The 25,356-nt window shown below is 39.4% G+C and overlaps 1 protein-coding gene across 6 annotated transcripts in view; it reads right to left on the bottom strand.

The window, feature by feature from the left end:
• The window catches only part of myt1lb (myelin transcription factor 1-like, b), a 245,956-nt gene that overhangs the window by 5,086 nt on the left and 215,514 nt on the right, over nt 1–25,356 (bottom strand). For 3 of the 6 annotated variants that reach the window (XM_057860209.1, XM_057860210.1, XM_057860212.1), the window contains 10 exons: nt 24,790–25,017; nt 15,498–15,616; nt 14,335–14,403; nt 10,591–10,653; nt 10,377–10,460; nt 7,053–7,274; nt 2,854–2,948; nt 2,321–2,424; nt 2,084–2,227; nt 168–230 (listed from right to left, as the gene is read on the bottom strand). In XM_057860209.1, coding sequence (XP_057716192.1) covers nt 168–230; nt 2,084–2,227; nt 2,321–2,424; nt 2,854–2,948; nt 7,053–7,274; nt 10,377–10,460; nt 10,591–10,653; nt 14,335–14,403; nt 15,498–15,616; nt 24,790–25,017 — 1,191 coding nt within the window. The remainder of the gene's footprint in view (nt 1–167; nt 231–2,083; nt 2,228–2,320; nt 2,425–2,853; nt 2,949–7,052; nt 7,275–10,376; nt 10,461–10,590; nt 10,654–14,334; nt 14,404–15,497; nt 15,617–24,789; nt 25,018–25,356) is intronic. The other 3 variants (XM_057860211.1, XM_057860213.1, XM_057860214.1) reach the window with 3 other exon arrangements.

The raw sequence follows: 25,356 nt of genomic DNA, 5'->3' as shown, positions 1-25,356 counted from the left end.
TTGTCTGGGAACACCTTGAGATGTTCCTGGAAAAGCAGGATGAAGTGGCTGGAGAGAGGGAAGTCTGGGCTTTCCTGTTAAAGCTGCTGCCCTCGCAACCCGACATCAAAGTTGGATAGATAGATGTTTACAATTACTGGGAGTAAAAGTGAACTACTGAGACTTACTTGCTGGTGCAGCTGTAAGCAGCTGTTGGTCCGAAGAAGAGGTTCTTTGTGTGTCAGAGGTTTCTGTGGAAATAAGAAACATACAGATTTTTATGTGAGTTTATTTGAATAATAAAAAAAAAACAAAAAAAAAACATGATGATGCCTAGCTATACATATTGGTTAAGCATCTACGGCAGGGATGCCCAAGTCCGGTCCTCGAGAGCCCCTATCCAGCTTGTTTTCCATGTCTCTTCCTTTAACACACCTGAATCAAATAATCAGCTCATCAGCAAGCTCTGCAGGAGCCTGATGACGATCCTGATTATTTGATTCAGGTGTGTTGAAGGAGGGAGACCTGGAAAAAGATCTGGATTGCAGCTCTCGAGGACCGGACTTAGGCACCCCTGATCTAGGATATTCGGAACAAAGACACATCTACAGTATATACTGTAGCATGAAACTCTTTTTTTCAAAAATGTATATAATATATCTCCCGTTCAATAGACAAAAAAAAAAAGAAGTTGGTTAAGACGACAATAATCTTTTGGTATCTCAACTACTTTGTTAAGGCTGTCACACCTTCAGTTTGACAGTGTTTGTTAGTCCGTCAAGGTATGTACTATGACATCTCAGTCACTAATAGACCTACAGTAGGCCTTTTGATAATTTAATGAAGTTGTGTTGAATGTTTGTCTGCCCCCCCCCCCCCCAAAAAAAAAAAAACCAACAACCTCAAACTACAGCAAGATTCAATTTCCTGATGCAACCTGAAATTGCATGTGAATGGTGAATAATCCACCACAAAGTAATATAACCAAAGAAGTACATTATTTTGACTATGATTTTTTTCCCTATAGTTTGGCTGGGCCTGCGACTTATTTTCAGGTGCGATTTATACATGTTTCTTTTTTTTCAATTTAATTTATTTAAAAAAACAAAACAAGAGGGCATTCTTGGCTTGTGATGAAAAAGCACTATGAAGTGGTTAACTTCAACTCAGTATACTTAGGTATATATCGTACTTATAAATTAACATCCTAAGACCTAGTGACAAAATACATGGACATCACATTTTAGGTCATGTAGGTTACAATATTAACATTTTGTATACATGTGTGACTTAGGTTAATATTTAAGTAGCTCCAGTAGTCAGCTGAAAAAAATAAGAGTTGCTTATCATTAAAAATTTAATTTAAACATATTTATTTTAAACTAATGGAAGTGGAGTAAATTTTAAACCGATCCCTGGAACTTTTTGTAAGAGACGCCATGACAGCTAATGCACACAGCCACTATTGGTCAGCAGGGAAGCGGAATCGTAATGAGGCGTCGGTGACATGCGAATCTGCTTTCCATAGAATTGACTCGGACAGGATTCTGAACTGTCAATGTGGAACATGAAATGTATGGACATCTTCAGAACAAGTGGGAAAAAAACAAGGTTCTTTTGATTGTGGGAAATATGACTAACAACAATCTGATGATTCAAAACCGTTAGTAAAAGTAAGCTTGCTACTATGAAAGTTGAAGAAAGCTGACAAATTGGCCGTTGTTCAGCTGAAATGTTGCAATGTAGCTTGGTAAACTAAAGGCAGCTTACATTAGCGTTAGCACTGCGACTTAAACTCCGAAGCAATTTATAGTCCGGGAAACACGATAACTGAGGTCCATAATGTTGGTGAGTAGCCTCATGACATCAAAATGCAAATTATCTGCTATCATAGCTGTGCAATAGGGATAACAGCAGAGCCACCTCATTGGATTAATAGAGTTTAAATTAGTGTAGTTGTATTAAATGCAAAAAAGAACAAAAAAGAAACATTAATTTTCGTTCAAACACAACAGCATTAATGTGAATACACAATTCTAAGCATTCACGCAATCAAGGCTCTCTACAATAACTATTCTGGCTCACCGCTCCTTGGGGCCCTTACCATATGGGGGAGCTGGGCATTAGCTAAACTGTTAACCAGTGACTGGCTGAGGTTGGCCAGCTCATGCAGGAGAGAGTCATTTTGCTGTTCAATCACCTTGTTTTCCTCCTCCATGGACTTCAAATTGGACTCCATAGTGGTGATCTGACAAGAGATGAGCCCACAACAGTTTTAAAAAAATGACTTGTATATCTCAATCAGTGGTGTGGGATAAGTGAAAATGCTAAAAAGTGTTACCTGAGTTCGGAGTTTGATCATGTCGGCTTCCACTTGTGAATTTGAGTCACTTAAGTCTTTGATTTCTTCATCCAGATGTTTGAGCTCCTCTTCGTGATCCAACCCTGCAGAGCAGCAAGTGACACGTTTTTGCAAGGTCCGACAAAGGTCTCAAATATTACAGCACCCTTCATATTTGAAAGGGATCATTAAAATGACATATTAAAACTCTGCAGCAATGAATTATGAAGGGCATTATGAAACATAATATTCACCGCTATGAAATATTTGACAAGGATCATTTTAGTCAATTAAAGGAAGAAAGCACCTCAGACAACTTTGGATTATGATCTCCTCTCATCATTTATGGGCATCTAAAATTCACCAAAGGCTAAAATTAAGTGTCAGCACTATAAGTGGCACAGTTAATTAACGTTAGATTTATGTGCACGCTTCTTCTGGAATGGTGTCACTCTTATCATTATTTACAACCTAAGTGTAGACAACACATTTTGAAGTTCCATATTTTGAATGCAAGCGCTTGTTGGACATACCATTGCTGCTGCGCTGCTGCTTTATTGTGAGCATGTCTACTCCAGAGAGCCTGGCTTTCCTCATAGCGGAGGTGGCACGTGGACAGCCTGACAGACTGGAAGAGCAATGACAAAGGAAATGTTTTACTGTTAATATTTGGTATTTGATATTTCACAAATCAATTTTTGCGTTTTGATTGTGCTTAACCAATCAGTTTCAGTCCTGATCAATATACCGTATTGGCCGAATATAAGACGGCCCTGATTATAAGATGACCCCCTCTTTTTCAAGACTCAAATTTGAAAAAATACTTTTTGAACACCAAATTAATTTTTATACAGAAAATAATTACAGTACATCTGAAACAAATGATTATAAAAATATATCTGAGAGAAAAAGCATGTTATTTTGCCTCATTCAAATCTTAATATCTGAACATTAAAATATGTAAATTAAAGTGCAATCACATTCGTAAATGAATGGCTTCTGGTTTTTGAAATGTAAATAAACCAATCTATTGTGATAAAACAACAAAATTGCAATAACTGCATTAACCATCGAAGTGAAGTCTAACTGTAACTGTAGTCTTGAAACAAATCTGAATAAGGAAAAAAATTGCAACAAAATAATGCAACTGATTAAACTTGAGAGTAGCTGAGATCTGTCATGACAGAACATCGCTTCAATGATATCTGGCGCCATCTAGCGTCGTGAATGGGTATAACGTCTAGACCGCAAATATAAGACGACCCCCACCTTTTCAGTCTTATTTCAATGCAAAAAAACAGTCTTATATTCGGGCCAATACGGTACTAGTAATTATTACACTCCTAATAAAAGGATTACACCAGTTGTGTGCGCGTGCGTGGGGGCGGGGTGGGCAGATCGCAGAAGAAATAGGTGCGACTCCAGGGATTTTTTTATTTATTATTATTATTTTTTTTGTTAATTTGAATTATTTTATTTTTTTTAAAAATTGCATATCCACTATAATAGACGGCAGTAGCACTCTCATTGCCAAGGGTGCACAGGCAGTAGTGTGCAGTTGTATGCACAGAGAATGCGCACGCACACTGCACCAAGTGGAAGATAGTGATGAAAATGAAAGGCCGAGAATGGCATGAAACAAAGGAAAGTCTCTGTAAAAGTTGTCACGGTAAGTTGGGGAATAGGAGGTGAGAACGAAGGAAGGCAAATTGTTTACTAGACGAGGTGACCAGACAAAGTACATACAAAAGGCAGGAAAGCCAAAAACACAAAGGCAAACAAAAAGTCGGAGAAAAATAGTAACTCACTAACAAGACTTGGAGGGGGTCTCAGAATTGAAAGACACTTTGATAATAATGCCGCAAGGTATGAACAAACACGGGGAGCTTAAGTACACAAACATGGGGTAACGAGACGATGAAACACAGGTGGGTGACACGAGAGGCAGCTGATTGGATGACACACAGGGAGCAGACACAAACAAGTGACCTCAATAGGTGATCACATTGACAATACACGCTAAGGGGCCGCTTACATGGTGACGCTCTGAGAATACGACACATTTCATGTTTGAATTTACTTGGTTCCGTCTCCATTCGAACGATGTCGCACTTCCGCATGAAACGATTTAGTATTCATGCCAGGCCCTAGGGGGCAGTGCAGTTTAACAAGGCAACACCCAATGATGCACTTCCTTGACAACAACCTCCTCAGACCGGAAGACAACATACCTGCTAACTCATAGCAAATGCGTCCACAGGGTTTGTTGTTTTGCTCCAAAAGGCACTAAAGAGCCAAGTATTGTATATATTTAAATTAAAAATATTATAAAAAGAGTAAATTAAAGCCGACAATCTGCCGTTTGTTTTGTAGCAGGGACTGCACATGCACCAAGTGACGTGTGCGAGTGCTGACGTCATCAGAGCGAAAATGGAAGGCGAAGACACAAACTTTTGATTCCGGCCTCCAAAGCGGAACAATTCGATTGCGGGGCTTGCTCTGCAGCCATATAAATGGAACACTCTCGATCCGATGACGTCACAGGTCACTTTGGGCATGCGCAGTTGCTGCTACTCAACATTCACAACAGCAAACATGGCGGAACGCCTGTTCCTTGTGTGGTGCGCCAAAAAGAAGCAAAAGAAAAAACGAGTGGATACCATTGCTTGGAGTGGGCGGGTATGTTGTCTTCTGGGCTGAGGAGGTTGTTGTCAAGGAAGTGTATCATTGGCTGTCGCTTTGTAAAATTGCACTGCCCTCTTGGGCCTGGCATGAATACTACATTGTTTTCACGCGGAATTCCGACATTGATAGAATGGAGACGGAACTTAGACGGAATCATGTAAATGCAAACATGAAATGGGTCGTTCTGTTGTTTTTTTGTCGGAGCGTCACCATGAGAACGGCCCCTTAGTTTGCATCAGAAACTTTGCAGCCTTTACAGTATATGTGCATCAGCATTATGTGTCAAATTATTGGCAACCAATTACAGAATGCCAATTGTTGGTTAGTTGTTGTCAAGAATGCCCTCTAAATGAAAAATGTGTTCTTTAACCACACGGGCAGGGAGTGTTGTCAATAACGCGTTAGTTAGTAACGCGTTACTGTAATCTGGTTACTTTTTTCAGTAACAAGTAATCTAACGCGTTCATTTTTCTACACCAGTAATCTGATTAAAGTTAGTTTCCTTAGTGTCTCTGCGTTACTATTTTTTCATTGCCTCATAACGTATGTAGAATGAAAAATATTGTAGTCATGTATGAAGAGCATTTTGAATAGAAAATGCTAAAATAAAAGGTTCCCGGTACGTGTTTCCATAACAACCTCTTAGCTATTTCCTGTTTTGGTCTGGCATCACATTTTGTGGGACTGAGGCGGGTGGACATTCGCGACGAGTGTTGAGACGTTGCGAGGGAATGTTGATCTGTGGATATCCATCAATAAAGGTGAGTATTTTTCCTTCATTCTGGAGGGTATCAGCAAAAGGTTGGACCCCATACTATACGGCCGTTTCGTAGCTTTGCCGTAGCAACGACGGGCAGTCATCGCTCCAAGTTGGCAAGCTTTGTTTACATCATATGCGTGTTGCACATTTATGCCGTGAGGTGATGTGTTCGTTTAGCATCTGTGGGATGTGTTGTAAGTCCGATTGAGTGTAAAGTGCTTAGTTGCCGCTACGATTTGTGGCCAAATTGACCACGTGTGTGTTGACAGGAGTACTTCCGGGTTGTTAATGTGCACGGCTGCATGCGCATCCGCGCCCGCCACCACCTTTGTGTTTATTGCACTGTACAATACACTTGTGTGTTGTTGATTATTGTGCCATCAGTTTACATTGTTTTACATGGGCACTGATATGCTGTTAACCATAACCCGAAATTCAGAAGTTTTGACATTAGGCTTAATCTTAGAGTTAGCGGGGTTTAATTGGTCGGTGGAGTTGATTTCAACAAATTCCAAGCAGTTTGTCAGCTATTTGTTAGTTTCAGGGCTCCGAAGTGGCTAAGCTGGCAGGAAATTCTGATATTCCCCTTTAAATTCAATCATCGGAAAGTCAATTACATGTGATGACATTTTCTGTTGTCATTTTTATGTTGAGGCGGCAAAGGGAGAAAAATGGGTAAAAAGTAACTGATAGATTACTTCTAAAGTAACTCAGTTACTTTGATAATGAAGTAATCAGTAAAGTAACTAGATTACTTTTTTGAGGTGTAATCAGTAATCAGTAATTAAATTACTTTTTCAAGTAATCTGTGACAACACTGCGGGCAGGTTCTGGCTAGTTGTCAGTATGTTAAACATTCCTGATATGGTCTTCAATTTAGCTAAAGGCGTGTTTTTGGAAAGAAGGAAGCAGCAACAGTCGGAGAAAACCCACATAATCAGGGGGAGAACATGCAAAGTCTACACAGGAAGGCCAAAGCTTGGATTTGAACACATGACCGTTGAGGCCAATGTGCTAATAATAACCTCGCTGTGCTGCCCCAAGGTTAGACATCTAAAGCAAAAATATATTTTAACAAATTAACAGCCATTTTCTGTGTTGGCAGAAGTGTTGAAAATAAGAATGTTTGCTCTGGTGTAAGACAACATTGCAGAATAGTAGACTGTAATCTATTACCTTTGTGACCTTATTTAATTGGTGTTAATGCAGTGAGTACTGGTTTGTTAGTGCAGTTTGAACAGAGGAACATCAACATTTCTTAATTCAAGTAATTAAGTTGAGTAGTACCTCCGGTGCGTCAGGAAGCTGCCACTGACATGACCTGAGCCATCGCAGCCCGGTGTGGGACAGGACATTCCCTCCGTCTTGCCAGACTTCCATGTGAACTGGATTCCATTGAGGTAGCCATCTTTTTGTCTCTTGGCTGCTATGGGACATCCTGATGCACTTCTGTGGGATGCATACTTTCCTGTCACATGACCCTGACCATCACAACCAGGAACAGGACACCTGCCGGGTTAAAAGTCAAACATGTACTGAGTATATATAGTAGTATTGATTTGCATTGTTCTATCACATTTATATTGATTACAGTAGCTTTTTAAAGTAATTTGCTTGTTGAGGCAGCCGTGTTGCTACACACAGGTGGACTCTCTTTAGCGACTATTAGGCTATATATTCCAACACAAAATAGCCTCAAAGATTTTGGACATTTTTTGAAAATCACTTCAGCTTAATGGTTGAATTCTGTACAGTATCGGCCTATGTATTGAATACGGATGTTCTGAACGCATATTTTTGCACTTGAGTCCGAGTCACCCGATTTTGAGACTGCCGATACCGAATCCTGATCTGATATCGAAAAAAAAAGATTATTTTTTTGTTTTTATTTGAACGAAAGTTCAAACATGTTACAGTACTGTACTGTTCACAGTACTTCCTCTTCTGCTTTTTCCGGGGGTGTTGCAGAGTATAAAACGTATATATATTTGTTACTTTTGGCAATACCATTTTATTTCTGGATTATTTTGTTACTTTTTAGCCCTTAAAAAAATTAAAATATAGATATATTCAAATTTTTTTTCAAAATTATAAAAAAATAAAAACCCCGATCCTCTTCACCCGATTCCGAACCTCCGAAAAATGGCCCGATCAGCCTGATTTTCGATCATGTGATTGGATCGGGGACAAGTTTAGAGTCTCTACAGAGTGCAATAACATTCCAAGAACAGAATGGATCAGAAGATGTGTTTGATATACAAGATAATGACTCCAAAAAAAAAAAAAAAAAAACCCACACAGTTAAAAACACCCAAGAATGGCTAATTTCAAGACAACGTTGGACTATTCTCGGGTGGCTCCTTCTTCAGTCCTGATAAAAATCCGATTTAATATCTGTAAAACGAGATGAAACACACTCTTAAGAGGGCATCCCTCAAACCTGAGATTAAGGAAGCAAATTGCTTGCAAGAAAAAAATACCTGTTGACTTACACATAAACACCTCACTAACCAAGCAATGACTGTTTTTTATGACTAATTCTCAGTACCGTACATGGAATAAAGGAATCTTTAAGGTCCACTGTGGGTTTCATTTTCCTAAACATAGCTATATTGTCCTATCCAACATTTAATCAGCATGTGTACATTCTCATACAGTAAATAGACATCATCTCATTTCACACACACAGTGCATCAGAACACTGCAAATAAAGGTGATGATAATGGCAGGTTAGAGAAACACATTTTTTTCCAGCAAATTGGGAATTATTGGTTCAAGACCATTTTACCAACTACTAAGTGTTTTCTTTGTTTGTTTTTATTTAATTCATCCAGCAATCTACTACAAGTGTAAAAAGCGTGGCTCTGTCTTGTTCCAAATTGTTGCGCTTGAAGACTTGTCGTTTTAATTATATAACACCGGCATTTTTTTGGACAAGGTAATTAAATTGATAGACGTTTTTGTGGCACTTTTTTTTTGTTATCCTTCTCATTTTCTCTTGTGTTATTTTTTTAAGAGGGTCTGTCCCTTGAGAACATATGGACTTTCATTTGAATAACTACAAGGGTGCCCTTTTGAAAAAGAAAGTTGTAAACGTGCATTTAGGTGATTAGCAATTCAATGTGACAATCAGACAAGTGCTTTCATATCTTAAAACCCATTCATTGGTAATATCTACCTGTCTGTTACAATCTTTGAAATATTTGTATCGCGAAAAGCTTTGTTATGCAAAAAAAAAAAAAAAAACAGGACATTTGCCCCATGCAAAGTAGCTGATGTTTGATATCCATAAAAGACAACGAAAACAATGGATGCATGAACACATTTTTAAAGACACATGCTTTCATTTAATTAATTGCAGTTCCTCCATCAACTATTGATATCTATCCATATTATGTACAGTGCTGGACCTCATTAGGGTCCACCCTATATTTGAAATGGAAACAGGTTACAGCATAGTATAGACAAATGCATGTTCAACCATCAGCCCCTTTCACACATACCTAAACAGCATTCAAATCCTGGGATTTAAACAGGTAGCCCTTATGTGTGAAAGCAATTTCCCCGAGTCCACTGACATGGAGATGACGTGGCCATTTACTGAGTTGCGTCTTAGTATAATGTACGGGCCTTTCCCGGGAAGCAATATATGTGAAAGCATGCGTTAAATTCCCAGGTCACAGCACGATGGCTGATGACGTAAATATCATGGCGGGCCGATCGTCGTTTCCTCTTTCTTTGCAGCAAGACAAAAAGTGTAAACAAATGGCGCAATTATCATGATGGCAAACTGGAAATAGCTAAATTAAATTGAAAACATAATGAAATCTTTGGAAATGTGTGGTTTATTTTGTTGCCGATGCCGACCAAAAATCACGTAATGTCCAGGTTATAAAATCGTGCCAGCCGTCCTCCTCACACAGAGAGTGCTGAGTCGGCAACACGGGACAAGTCTGTGAAAGTGCCCAACCCGCGTTATTCCTGGGATATCTCTCCATGTGTGACTGCATCACCTTACACGGGAAACTTAAGCAATTCCATAGAAATTCCACTTAAACACAAGTAAAAAATATATTCAACTCCACACAGTAAGGATGCAACCAAATTGGAACTCCCAAACTCAGCCCTTTGAGGCAAACGCGCTAAACTTTACTCCATTCTGCTGCCACGTTTTAACATAATGTTTTTAAAATATTTGATGGCACCCATTGAATATCATATTCCAAAGCAAGCCAATTATTATAGGAGTATACTGTACTTCTAGTACATCAACCACCAATAAACATTTAGTTTGCGAATAGCCCAAGTGTATTGCTCATGTTCTGCATCACAAGAGAAATCAATTTGGCTGCAGGAGTGAGGCCCAGACAAGCCCACTGAGGGATTTAGGCAACGTCCAATCAATCTCTCCTTGCCTCTCTGCTTGCAGTGGTTCTGCAGGAGCGCACCAAACGCTGCAGAATCTCCATCTCGCCGTCATGTTTAATTTATGATTGCATACATTCATGAAGGGGGCTGTATATTTTGGTCTACATTGTTACCTGGTCTCATTTTAGGCCCTTAACTATTGGACTCAATATATATTTCTTATGGGTCCAATCATATTGTTACCTGATAGGCTCTTGGTCTTCCTTATTCTCTTTACTGTGGATGATCTTTATTCCACTTTTCCTTGCCCTTGGACAACCTGAGAGGCTGCAGAAAAATTGATGCAAATGGTTAAACAAAGTAATTGAAACATTTGGAAGTATGACACATTAATAATAACATTAATGCCGTGAGTTTAATAATCTTGTCTATTTCTGGTGAAAACAATGCGGTGTACCTTCTGTGAGAGGCGTAGTTGCCAGTGATATGTCCCGAACCATCGCACCCTGGTGTCGGGCACCTGGGGCAGAAAACACAAAAAGGGCTCAGGGCCTAGCATCGTCTCAGTGGAAATAAGAGGTACCTTTTTTTCTTCCAAATTAGACTACAAAGTTACACATTTTGACAGGCATCTGTCTCTGCTTTTTAATAATCAAAATAATATAAAAATTTTTCGAAAACAAAACACTGCCTTGTGTCATATTCCAATTTTTTTGCTCTGTTCCATCCACATGACCTGATTGGAGTTTGTAATCTGTGAGCTTTCTGATCAGATTACAATCGCCTTTACAAAATAAAAAAAAAAAGAAATTAAAAAAAAAAAAAAAGAAAAAAAAAGAAGAAAATCTGCTCCGCAAATTAACAGACTTCAAATCAGTGACTACGCCTTTTATGCAAGTACATACACGCCCACTTTGTTTTTCCTACATACCCACTCGCTAACGGTCACCAGAATGGCATACCGCACGAATGCTATTTTTAGACCGTGACGTCGCATCATAAAGCGGAAATCAAGCAGAAGTGGGACATTATAGACCCGCCCTCGCATAGAAACAATGTTAATTCTGCTACTTTTCTCCGGTTATCTTTCAAAAACGAACATGACGATCACACACTGCTTTTTTGGAACTTGTAGAAACGACTCTAGACATCAAGACATATGAAGGATGTTTTCTTAATACGTTTCCCGAAACCAAAAACTCGGAGGAAAAAATGAAGAATGATTCAACTTGCGCGGACTTTTAACACCAGCTCGGCAGTAAACATTTATGCAGTAAACATTTTGTTGGGTTGGCATTGTCTTTCAGAGGACAAATTTTTTAGCGTGACACTATGCCGTGCTGCTTCTGCCAGACAATGAATGACCTGAAAATAATTAAAATTGTATCTCACTGCCACTGTTACATTTTCTGTTGTAAAAATAAGCAACTTAAGTGAGGGGGAAGTGTAGATAAATTATAGAATTAAGATTTGTTATCAATGAAAACATTAAAAGTGTCACTGAGTAGCATTTGCGATCGCTACGCAAAACAAACAATATAAATTACCCCCAAGAACAGTCAGTGACGTAGGACAACCAGAGGATATAATATATAAGAAAGACACGGCATATGGTGGTAAAGGATAGCTTGTTGAAACAGGAGAATGTCATTGTCAGTTGCGTAAGAAAAAGGTGTCGATAAAAAAGCTAAGGCCATGCTTCGGTCAGCTCGTTTTTTTCTCCATCTTTTTCAGCCCTCGACACTCAAGCCATCTCTTAAACTGAAAATTTGTATGTTCTTCTACATCTTTGCCAGTGAATTTGGCAGCACGGACATCATTTTCGGAAAGAATTGGTAGGTTTAGCGCTGTAAACATCTCCTTCCTACACGATTTCCATTCATTTCCTATCCCTTTTGGGGACAAACGGTCGCGTGTTCCCCCCTTAGCAACAGTAGCTAAGCTATTATTCTAAGCTAGCTAGAATATTAATGAGCGGAAGTGACGTGTTGCTTGCGGTATTGCGCCATTAAAAATATGTGCACCTGCCAAATGACACACTCACTTGCCAACAGCCAATCAGAATGAAGAGTTTAAAGTGCCTATGACACCAAAATGCATGTTTATTTCATATTTCACGCGGTATTTTATGCTCCTGAATGAAATGGACCGCTTGGATGTGTATGGAAGCGATCGTTTTATTTATTCAATTCGATTCGATTCGATTATTTTTGAATCCCGCTTCACGGAAAATAGGTGACTTCCGGCTCCAGTCTCGGGTTGACCACGAATGCAAATGTGACGTCACCCGGGTCAGCATCTCATAATACAACATTGCTTTATAGCATGCAGATGGACTGCGGATTCAGCTGATTTTGTGGATTAATTTGTTTATTTTTCACATCCCGCCAGCCAAATGTGCTGCAGGGATTTGGTGCTGCACCAGGAAGAGGCGTGTGAGCCTTTTTGGGTTTGAAAAAGTTCCCCTTCACACTCGGAGAATGGCCAAAACAAGTCAGACGACTGTGGGACCATTGGACTTACGGGGAAGTGAGTAAAAATCGTATTTTGTATTATGTCAAATACTGGGATCATGGCACACGTTTTAATACAGAGGTGGCTTGCATATTGTGGCTGACAATGATCCTTGTCCACCGAGAATGCCACTCGGACAGCATCTTATCGCACACCTCCTTCGGTCCTACGTGTGCCTGCCGGGAGAGCGCTATACTCGGCTTATTGCCCTCTTCGTCTGCTCTGTGTTCTGTCAATTTTTCCACACCATTAGAAATTGTAACTTTGTGTTAAAAATGGCCGCAAATACAGCGATTACAAAGTAAACACACAAACGTTCTTTAAATAAAGGACTATTTACTTAAGTTTCATCATGGACGGACATGTAGAAAAGTTCTCCTCAGACACATCCTGGCATGTTAACTGCACAACAACTGCACGCCGCTCTCTCACTGTTTACGTCTTCGCCGTGTAGTTAAACATTAATTTACGCCATATTCGTGTTGACCATGTGGCAGCTACACGCTCCTCCGATGTCGGCCGGTTTGTCCGGCGGTCATTCTCCAGCTACTTCCTCTGCAAACGAGCGCTCCTGCCAGCAGCAGGGAAACGACGAGCTGGAACTTGCTCGCCGCCGGGCGGGTTGCCGATCAGCGAAAACAATCGACAACCCCGCCGCCGTTTGACATGATCCGGGATAGTTTTGTCTGATTTTTAGCTTTGAAAGGCGAGGATAAGACTTTACAACATCACTCAGTTCGGGTTAGCTTGTCGGCTAGCTGTCACGCCTCATGGTGTGTTTACTAACTCTGGTGGCATAAAATATTGTTCAAGAAGTCGACAGTTTTGACCATAATGGAGTAATTTTGCCATGTCGTCCTGAATAAATGCATTTTTAATATTTCATATTCTATTTAGAACAGGAATGTTATTTGTCATGACCATACAATTTATCTAGCAAATGGGGAAAAATACTTTGATAAAAAAAATATCCAATATCGCACTTTCCTCGTTTAGAATAAGTCCCCCTCAATGGGCTGAATTCTAAATTAGATAAAACCATGACCCTGCCAATGTCATCCTCCTGTTGGGGACGCTATAGCACTATAATGACAGGCAGGGGCTAAACGGCAGATTATAAAACTAGTTTCTCGTAATCTGCGCTTTGCCCAATTGTTGTATATAGTTCAATCGTCTCAAAATATGATTCTAATTCAAATAATAATGCTATTTAAGACTGTTTTTTTTATCCTGTCATAGACACTTTAAATGTAAAAACATTAAATATTCCAATTTGATCCACTTAGCCATATACTGATATATATATAATGAGAAACCAAAAGGTTGTACAGGCAAGCAAAAATAAAAATTAAAATGCTTCAAAAAGGGCATTAAGGGCATTTGAAATGGTGTTGCAACATTCTGAATTTGGTCATGCTGGCAAGTTGGGTGTCTGCTTGCTTTCACGTTGCTGTCTGATCCTTTCACACTTGGCTGCTGTGAGTATCAAAATGCCTTAAGTTGCTGCTGTGATTTAATTCAAGGAAACGGTTAACATACTGTTTTAGTATTTATTGGCAAATATCTTAAATACCTTAAATATGAATTATTAATAAATGAAAAGAAATTGGACAAACTTTGTTACCAATGTGTCTTATTTGAAACTTTAGGCAGAAATGAACAGCGCATAAATCATGGCATGCCTTACTTGAGTTCTTGTGCGTTGTTGGCCAGCATACTCCGAATACTTTTATCAGCTAATGGACAACCTGAGAGACTGAGAAATATACCCTGACATTAGAAACAAAAGAATTGTGAGGAAAAAAATAAATAAATAAAAAGTGGCAAAAAGTCACACAAATACTTGAGAATGCAAACATTCATGATATGTAGAGGAATTGTTAGTTTGTGCAATTCTCTGAAAACTGATTTACATTTTTATAAAGTACATTTAAATAAAATGCACATTCGTAAATATATGATTGAATTGATGAGAAATATGATATGAGGTAAGTCAAACATCCAGACTGGTATCCTTTAATATTTGTGGAACCATTTCACATGTAACGCTTATTTATTCTATTTAAACCATTCTACGTTAAACGGTTAAAAAAAGTGAACATTTTTTTTTTTTTAATGTTTAGCTTTAGTATTTTATTATTATTAAATATGGTTTGGAAATATGGTTGCCAGACTTATTTGAAGCTGCTAATTTGCTAGGTGTCAAAGAACTATTGACAGCATAATCGAGGTAAGCTGAAAACAATAAATAGTAGGAAACCACCAGGAGAAAAGGAAGTCAGACCTTCTATGCGAGGAGAAATTGCTCGTCAAGTGACCACTTCCATCACACCCCGGTGTGGGACATCTGTCACTGAAAAAATAGACAGATTTAAAAGGCCAAAGCGAAGGAGGAGAATATGTGAAAATTATAGAAAAAGAGGGTGTTAATTGAGATTTTTTTCGCCTTTCATTGTTTCCAGTTTAGCTTCACTGTCTGATTATTTCATAGTTTGGTTACTGGATCCTCAGGTTATTCAGATTTTATGTGTAAAACTAAAGATACAAATAGAGGTACGAGAAGGAAGCTTAATTGTTTACTGTGTGTTACCATAGTGTTTTTGCAAGGTACTGGAGTGACACCAACTATCTGCTCACAATTTCATTTGAGTTTTTAATTGGTTAAGAAACAAAAAGATTATTCTTACTTAGTGTTGGGTATAAAGCTTCGAAATGAATAAAATAACACACAGAACAGGATGGGAAACATAGTGGTGCTCTGCAAATAATGACTGAATGGAACTTAGATGGAGGGTGTAGGTGTGTACAGATGTCTGCAAAACAGATATATGGTTGTAGGCTAACTCTTACGTTATCAGGTCCTTCTTACTCTCCTTGCACTGAGCATATTTGGGTTTGGGACTAGGCATGTTAACATCTGTGTAGGAGCGGTCCTCCAGCAGGTCTTGGAAGGGGTCCAGATCATCCTGCTGGACACAAAAGACAGAGATTATATTACATATACAGTAGATAAAAAAGTACTGGTAACACTTTACAATAAGGGTCCCTTAATTAACATTAGTTAATGCATTTTTAGACAATAACTCATGTTTAAGTAACATGACAATAATTAATTTAATCCCTTATCCAACATTTATTAATATATTAATTAACATGAGTTAATGCATGAGTTAATCCATGAGTTAATGCATTAGTAAATGCATAACCAGACAGCAACTAATACTTTGGTGGAAAAAAAAAAAAAAAAAAATAGGCCTATATAGGTTTAGGGTTTAGGGTTTGTTAATTTAAGCATTTATAATTTCTTAGTTAAGGTACACATGTGCTACACTTTACAATAAGGGTCCAAAAAACATTCAGTAATTGTTAATAAAAGTTAAGGGGGGGAACTTCAGCATTTATAATTTCTTAGTTAAGGGACACGTGCTACACTTTACAATAAGGGTCCAAAAAGCGTTCAGTAATGTTTAATAAAGGTTAAGAGGGGGGAAACTTAAGCATTTATAATTTCTAAATTAAGGGATACGTGTTCTACACTTGACAATAGGGTCCAAAAACCATTCAGTAATGGTTAATTAACGTTAAGTAATACTTATGAGGTACGTTCACGTGAAATAATACCATACTTAAGGTTAGGTTATAATATACTCACCGGCCACTTTATTAGGTACACCTGTCCAACTGCTGGTTAACACTTAATTACTAATCAGCCAATCACATGGCGGCAACTCAGTGCATTTAGGCATGTAGACATGGTTTAAGACAATCTCCTGCAGTTCAAACCGAGCATTAGTATGGAAAAACAAAGGTTATTTGAGTGACTTTGAACGTGGCATAGTTGTTGGTGCCAGAAGGGCAGTCTTTCAGAAACTGCTGATCTACTAGGATTTTCACGCACAACCATCTCTAGGGTTTACAGAGAATGGCCCGAAAAAGAAAAAATATCCAGTGAGCGGCAGTTCTGTGGGCGGAATGCCAGGGGTCAGAGGAGAATGGCCAGACTGGTTCGAGCTGATAGAAAGGCAACATTGACTGAAATAACCACCTGTTACAACCAAGGTAGGCAGAAGAGCATCTCTGAACGCACAGTACGTCGAACTTTGAGGCAGATGGGCTACAGCAGCAGAAGAACACGCCGGGTGACACTCCTTTCAGCTAAGAACAGAAACCTGAGGCTACAATTTGCACAAGCTCATCGAAATTGGACAATAGAAGATTGGAAAAACGTTGCCTGGTCTGATGAGTCTCGATTTCTGCTGCGACATTCGGATGGTAGGGTCAGAATTTGGCGTCAAAACCATGAAAGCATGGATCCATCCTGCCTTGTATCAACGATTCAGGCTGGTGGTGGTGGTGTTATGGTGTGGGGAATATTTTCCAATTGAGCATTGTTGGAACGCCACAGCCTACCTGAGTATTGTTGCTGACCATGTCCATCCCTTTATGACCACAATGTACCCAACTTCAGATGGCTACTTTCAGCAGGATAATGCGCCATGTCATAAAGCTGGAATCGTCTCAGACTGGTTTCTTGAACATGACAATGAGTTCACTGTACTCAAATGGCCTCCACAGTCACCAGATCTCAATCCAATAGAGCATCTTTGGGATGTGGTGGAACGGGAGATTCGCATCATGGATGTGCAGCCGACAAATCTGCACCAACTGTGTGATGCCATCATGTCAATATGGACCAAACTCTCTGAGGAATGCTTCCAGCACCTTGTTGAATCTATGCCACGAAGAATTGAGGCAGTTCTGAAGGCAAAAGGGGGTCCAACCCATTACTAGCATGGTGTACCTAATAAAGTGGCCGGTGAGTGTATAATACATATAATTTATTACTTACTATTGGTTCACATATACATTAGTGCATCAATAAACAGTTATTAATGTATACTGGTACTAGTAAGTGATTATGTTATTTTAAAATGAGAAACATTGCTCTGTGAGTCCTTGGGTGATGCTAACCTTGCCTGGCTCTGCCAGACTATTCTCCCTGTATTTTTCAAACACTGAGAGTATAGTCTGGGAACCAGCCCATTAACGGCCACTCGAGCAGGTACAAAATCAATCGACAAATCAGATTCGTTTATTTGCATGACGTGTTCTTAACGAGCAATGTCACTCTTGCGCGTCGAAAGTCGTGTCCAACACAGATGGTGAACGGGAGAGCCGAGAATATGTTCCAATCCACGGTAAAATCCTTTTTAAATTACCAAAAACACATCGACACGAGTCATTGACAACAGTCTGTCTCGCACTAGCCAAGTTGAATAAACTCCGCTCTCTTCGTATGTTTACTTCCGCGAGCAAGTCCCTCGTCCTTCCCTCGTCATTTTACTAACATCACGTCTGCCCATCGCTGATTGGTCCACTCCGCTGTCTGTTTGCTGTGGCTTGCTCCGCCCTGGAAATTGTATCCGCGTGAATGGTGGCCAGACTCAATAGCTGGAACAGCGGTGAGTCTGGTGTACCAGGCAAATGCTAACCTAACCTTAAGTATGGTATTATTTCACGTGAACGTACCTCATAAGTATTACTTAACCTTAATTAACCATTACTGAATGTTTTTTGGACCCTTATTATAAAGTGTAGCACATGTGTCCTTTAACTAAGAAATTATAAATGCTGAAGTAACCCCCCCCTTAACCTTTATTAACCATTACTGAATGCTTTTTGGACCCTTATTGTAAAGTGTAGCACATGTGTCCCTTAACTAAGAAATTATAAATGCTAAGTTAACAAACCCTAAACCTAAACCCAAAACCCTAACCCTATAGAGGCCTATATATATATATTTTTTTAATTTTACCAAACCATTAGTTATTGTCTGGTTATGCATTAACTAATGCATTAACTAATGCATTAACTAATGCATTAGCTAATGCATTAACTCATGGTAATTAATATATTAATGAAGGTTAGATGAGCAATAATATTGATTAGTGTAATGTTATTCAAACATTAGTTATTGTCTAAAAATGCATTAACTAATGTTACTTAAGGGACCCTTATTGTAAAGTGTTACCAAAGTACTTTTCTCCCAGGCACATTTTAGACAGGATAACTCAAATTCCACACCAAATTATTGTCTGCTGTGTTATTAGGAAATCAAGGCATATGAACCTCGCAAACCATGACTCTCTCTACCACCCCATTATGTAAAACATAAAGTGCTCTTATTCTGATGTGCACATTTGTGGACAGTATAAGGAGGCAAGACCTACACTAACTGTTACATCGCCAGCCAGGAACAGAACTTTTTTGTAAACCGGATACTACCGGTCTACTATAATATATTGTATAATGTATGTTTAGTACATTAAAATGGAAAACAGTTGAGGTGGTGTGTCCTTTAAAAAGCAAGTTTCTAAAATGTCCCTTTAGCAAAATGTATTGCCTAACCCGGCTCTAAAGTGGCCATTGGTATAAATGTGTGTATGGTTGTGACATTTGCCTTGTGACTGACTAACGATCACAGTCCCACAGTCAGCTGCTCCAGCTTACCAACAACCTAGATGAGGGGAAGCGGTATAGAAAATGAATGGATGGTGTTGTTGATGGATGTGACACCTGAGACTCGGCATACTATCAGAATATACAGTGGGGAAAATAAGTATTTAGTCAGCCACTAATTGTGCAAGTTCTCCCACTTGAAAATATTAGAGAGGCCTGTAATTGTCAACATGGGTAAACCTCAACCATAAGAGACAGAATGTGAAAAAAAAAACCAGAAAATCACATTGTTGGTTTTTAAAGAATTTATTTGCAAATCATGGTGGAAAATAAGTATTTGGTCAATACCAAAACTTCATCTTAATACTTTGTTATGTACCCTTTGTTGGCAATAACGGAGGCCAAATGTTTTCTGTAACTCTTCACAAGTTTTACACACACTGTTGCTGGTATTTTGGCCCATTCCTCCATGCAGATCTCCTCTAGAGCAGTGATGTTTTGGGGCAGTCGTTGGGCAACACGGACTTTCAACTCCCTCCACAGATTTACTATGGGGTTGAGATCTGGAGACTGGCTAGGCCACTCCAGGACCTTGAAATGCTTCTTACGAAGCCACTCCTTGTTGTCCTGGCTGTGTGTTTGGGATCATTGTCATGCTGAAAGACCCAGCCATGTCTCCTCTTCAATGCCCTTGCTGATGGAAGGAGATTTTCACTCAAAATCCCTCGACACATGGCCCTATTCATTCTTTCCTTACACAGATCAGTTGTCCTGGTCCCTTTGCAGAAAAACAGCCCCAAATATGATGTTTCCACCCCCATGCTTCACAGTGGGTATGGTGTTCTTCGGATGCAATTCAGTATTCTTTCTCCTCCGAACACGAGAACCTGTGTTTTTACCAAAAGGTTCTATTTTGGTTTGATCTGACCATAAAACATTCTCCCAGTCCTCTTCTGGATCATCAAAATGTTCTCTACCAAACCGCAGACCGGCCTGGACGTGTACTTTCTTCAGCAGGGGGACACGTCTGGCAGTGCAGGATTTGAGTCCCTGGCGGCGCATTGTGTTACTGATAGTAGCCTTTGTTACTGTAGTTCCAGCTCTCTGTAGGTCATTCACTAGGTCCCCCTGTGTGGTTCTGGGATTTTTGCTCACTGTTCTTGTTATCATTTTGACGCCACGGGGTGAGATCTTGCATGGAGAACCAGATTGAGGGAGATTATCGGTGGTCTTGTTTGTCTTCCATTTTCTAATAATTGCTCCCACGGTTGATTTCTTTACACCAAGCGTTTTACCTATTGCAGATTCAGTCATCCCAGCCTGGTGCAGGTCTACAATTTTGGTCTCTGGTGTCCTTCGACAGCTGTTTGGTCTTGGCCATAGTGGAGTTTGGTGTGTGACTGACTGAGATTGTGGACAGGTGTCTTTTATACCGATAACAAGTTAAAACAAGTGCCATTAATACAAGTAATGAGTGGAACCTCGTTAGACCTCGTTAGAAGAAGTTAGACCTCTTTGACAGCCAGAAATCATGCTTGTTTGTAGGTGACCAAATACTTATTTTCCACTCTAATTTGGAAATAAATTCTTTAAAAATCAAACAATGTGATTTAATGTTTTTTTTTCTCTCTCCACATTCTGTCTCTCATGGTTGAGGTTTACACATGTTAACAATTACAGGCCTCTCTAATCTTTTCAAGTAGGAGAACTTGCATAATTGGTGGTTGACTCAAATACTTATTTGCCCCACCGTAATCTTCTCCGTGAGGTTCAATGCAGGTACTGGTATACAGCATTTTATTGTCTTTCTTTAGAACACTTGAGAGAGTTTGCAATTGGCTGGCAACCAGTCCAGAGTATACCTGGTCTCTTCCCCACTGTCTTGGGGATAGTCTCAATTACCTTCGACTCCCTTCGTGAGGATAATTTATCAGGGAAAAATGGAACTGAGACTTCTGAGTCAGTTGGCTTGTTCTTGTAATGCACAATTCAGCCGCTAGATGGAAATGTCGTGTCGTATCAACATAAAAAGGGGTGCGCTTTGTCTGCAGTGTGCACTGTGCACTGTGCAACCAGGGCATGACAGCAGTTGACGCAATTCCTCTTCTATTTTTTTTCCCCTTCCATGCCCGCAGTGTAAGTACAGTATGGCTTTTGAACAGACAGGTCCACAAAATGCCTCAAATAATTCCGTTATACCAAATCTGTAAGCGTGTGAGGCTGCTTCATGCAGGCTTCTCCAATTAATTGGACGAATGCAGGCACACATAGAAAAAAGTAGGCTAGCTTTGGATCTCACTCACACATAGAAATACAGTACACACACAGACAAAGCGTATGAGGGAGAGACAGAGAGAAAAAGGGAGACAGAGAAACAGACACTGCACATTGGGGCGCCTGTGCACATCGACAGATGCACCCAGCAGTGGTGCATTGATTTCCAGCAGTTCTTTGATGAGATGAGCTATTCCACATCCCTCCCAAGGTGCTACTTTGCATAATTCATCTCAGAGAAGAGCAAAATGTGAAAAAAGGTAGCATGATGTGTGGTGTATGACACAAACAGAGGGGACCAAGGTATCGTAATGCTGATGTCAATTAACTTTTCAATTTGTTAGGAAAAACATCCCAAAAAATAAATACTGTATCAGTTTTTGAGCTGTTCCAAATATAACCGTGCCTCACGACAGGAGTGAGAGACCCAGAAGACAGTCAAACAGCAAGGCAAATGTTTGACAATGAGCCACAATGTGGAATCTGTACATTGAACTCAGATACCAAGCAGATAGGCTTAAGTGAAGAATCTGCATTGCTAATCGGTGCTGTCAAAAGCCACCCTGTAACAGCAAATTCTTGTTCTATTCTATTCTATTCTATTCTATTCTATTCTATTCTATTCTATTCTATTCTATTCTATTCTATTCTTACAAAAAAAAAAGAAAAAAAAAATCAGTTACAAATTACTTCTCCCAAAAAGTAATTTAGTAACTCATTTACCTGAATATAAGAGTAATTAGTTACTTCGCCCTAGCCCAATTCTTTACCCTAAACTTAACTAGACACAGGGGAATTGTGGATATTGTGATAACTATATATTAATCTTTGCTATGTTTGGAAGTCATTTAATGTGAATCAACCGTTAAAGTTGTTAAAATAGCTCCCGTTATTGCATTACATGTAGTTCCGTTCTGTCTACTTTCTACATGTGAAAGTTTTAAAACTGTTTCATCATCTAATTATAGATTCAAGTCAAGATTTTTCCGATTTAGGAGTACAGTGGTACCTCTACATACGAAGCTAATTCGTTCCAGGACCTTGTTTGTAAGTCGAAATGGTCGTGTGTCGACCAGGATTATCCCATTAGAATACATTATAATTCCTTTAATTTGTTCCACAGCCCAAAAACCTACACTAAATCCTTAATAAATATTGCTGTTGCTATTAGCAACTATTGCAAATAGCAATTACAAAGAGCAAAACAAATAAATTATGAATAAAAATCAGAATAATGATAATATAACAATAGTAATAATAATAATAATAATAATATTACCTGTAATAATGTAACGAATGTGGTTCTAATGTTACGGACTTTTTTTGCTGTACCTGATCGCACCGCGAGGCTAACGTGACGGTGTGCAAGAGAGCGCGACTCCAGTTTTCTTTCTGTTTTGATGCCGGCGTTGTGTTGCACAAGTTGATGGAATAAACAATGATTAGAAACCTAATGAAGCTGGCAATTTCTTTGGGGATGTTACCACAATAAGAATTGTCACCTTAATTTATAAAGACTGGCGAACGAAGGAGGACTGCCGGCCGAGATCAACATTTTACGGCCCTATTGTCAACCTAGTTCATGGATGCACACACCATGCTTATATTTTGCTATCATTTACATCTTCATGTCAATGGTATGTGTCACCTTGTCTTCTTTTTCTCCACCTGCACAAACCTTTTTGAATCTAGTGTTCATATCTCTCAGCAGTGCGTCCGCCTTCCGGAAAAAACACTGCGGCGCTGTCAAAAATCGTCGTATTTCGAGAATATCGTCAGATGTAGAAACAAATGGCGAGTTAAATTTTACGTCGGGTGTCGAAAAGATCGTGTGTCGAAGCGATCGTATGTCGAGGCACCACTGTATTTGAAATAAAAAGTTACTTAGGTTCGCTAGGAAGGTTCTCTAAACAGTGCCTTTCTGAGAAGTCTACTGATTTAAGATGGCGGCTGTTTACTAACGCCAGCGAGTGTATCATTTCACATCTACTTACCTATACATTTGCTAATGCTGCCATGTCTGTCATTTCGCATCTAGTTCTATATGCATGTGATATCTAGCGTAGCATCCAGTGGGCGTAGATTGTAGGCTGTCGGCTACAGTCAGGTTTTATTTGAGGCACCTAGCCTAGCATCGCGTTTGCAACGGCGTCACAACTCCCTTTCCTCCTTCCCACTCCTGCTCTTCTCTCTCCATGTCTCTGACTTTTCTCGCGTCATTCAACCAACGTAGTAACGCACACCTTTACATCCTCAGTAACGGTAACGGCGTTGCAAAGATGAGAAAAGTAATTACTGAAAAAAATAACTCTGTTAGTAACGCCATTATACTCTAACACCGTTATTAACAACACTGATTCTAAAGCTATAATCACTGTACGTGCAATTACTCTTAATCACAGATGTGTTCATTGTGATCTGTTAGAAATCAATTAATCGACACAATGAGGCAAAAACATATTAAAACATTAAACAGACAACATTACTGATGTATTGGGACTTGTACAGGAGGCTAAAGTTACTAATTGTATGGCAACACTTTTTTCCTTTTACTAGACGTGTGTCTTTCTATGTATTGTGTGTAGGGCATCTGTGAGGTCTGATGTGTGGCCGGGGTCAGGGATGTCAGGTTCTTCCATACCGTTCTCATCCAACCATGCCTTTATGGATTTTGTTTTTCATGCTCTCAATTAGTTTCCAAATTAGGACATGCCAGCAGTGGATATGCTCACTGTCACATACTGTATACGTTTAAAGAAAAAAAAACAAAACAAAACAAAAAAACATAAAACAAACATACCGTATTTTTCGGACTATAAGTCGCACCCGAGTATAAGTCTCACCAGCCATAAAATGAAAAAAAAAACATATAAGTCGCACCGGAGCATAAGTAACATTTTTGGGGGAAATTTAATTGATAAAATCCAACACATAGAACAGATATGTCATCTTGAAAGGCATTTTAAAATAAAAATACAATAGAAAAAAACATGTGTAAGTGTACAGTATGATAATGTTACATGATGAATGAGCAACGAAAAGTGAATGCGGCCGTTATGTTAACGTAACATAGCTATAAAGAGTTATTCAGATAACTATAGCATAAAGAACATGCTAACAAGTTTACCAAACCATCAGTGTCACTCGAAAACACCAAAGTAACATGAGAAATGATATAATAATGTGTTGATAAAAGTCGCTCCAGAGTATAAGTCGCACCCCCAGCCAAAATATGAACAAAACTGCGACTTATTGTCCGAAAAATATGGTAAAAGGATACTACCTATTTCCCCCTTACATTTACAGGTAAGTGATTAACACAGTGATGCATCAGAATTTCCAATAATTTGCTACATAGGTTACTTTGTCATATGAAGGCAACCTTACTTGTTGTTTTTTTTTTTTTTACCTCTTTCTCGTCCCCATCTATGTGTTTGATCTTGGTGTAGTCTACAGGCAGGTCCCAACAGTCAGCAGCGTCCCCCATGCCGTAGCAGCGGGAGCCAAGAAGGGCAGCTTGCCTCTGGGGGGACATGGGCTCTAGCGGGGTGAGCACTGAGTCCCCTCCACCGCTGCACAGACGCTTGCTCATACTCAGGTCCAATGTACCGTTCTCGTCAACATCAAGGCTGGGACTCTGGATGAGGTGGTGGTTGGAAGAGGTGACGTGTGGGTTGCGTTTGTGATGCATGTGTGTATGGGTTTTTGGTTTTCCATTCCGATGTACATGGTCGAAGGGAAAAATGACACATCAGGATGCGAAATAGAAAGGGAGAAAAGAGAGGGAAAGTGGGGAATTAAATAACAGTCAAACATACGTCCCGCACTCAACAATAATCAAATTTAAAGATTTTTTTTGGGTTAAATTCTATTATCTCAAATACTAAACAGATCTGAGATAAATTCAGTCCTGAATTACAATGCATGTACATATAGTTGCAATGCCCTATGCCCTTACAATGGGTCAAAAGTGGAC

Source organism: Corythoichthys intestinalis, chromosome 15, assembly GCF_030265065.1.
Source record: "Corythoichthys intestinalis isolate RoL2023-P3 chromosome 15, ASM3026506v1, whole genome shotgun sequence".
Taxonomy (NCBI): domain Eukaryota; kingdom Metazoa; phylum Chordata; class Actinopteri; order Syngnathiformes; family Syngnathidae; genus Corythoichthys; species Corythoichthys intestinalis.
The sequence above is the reverse complement of the archived record's forward strand: the minus strand, read 5'-3'. Positions and strand labels throughout refer to the sequence as shown.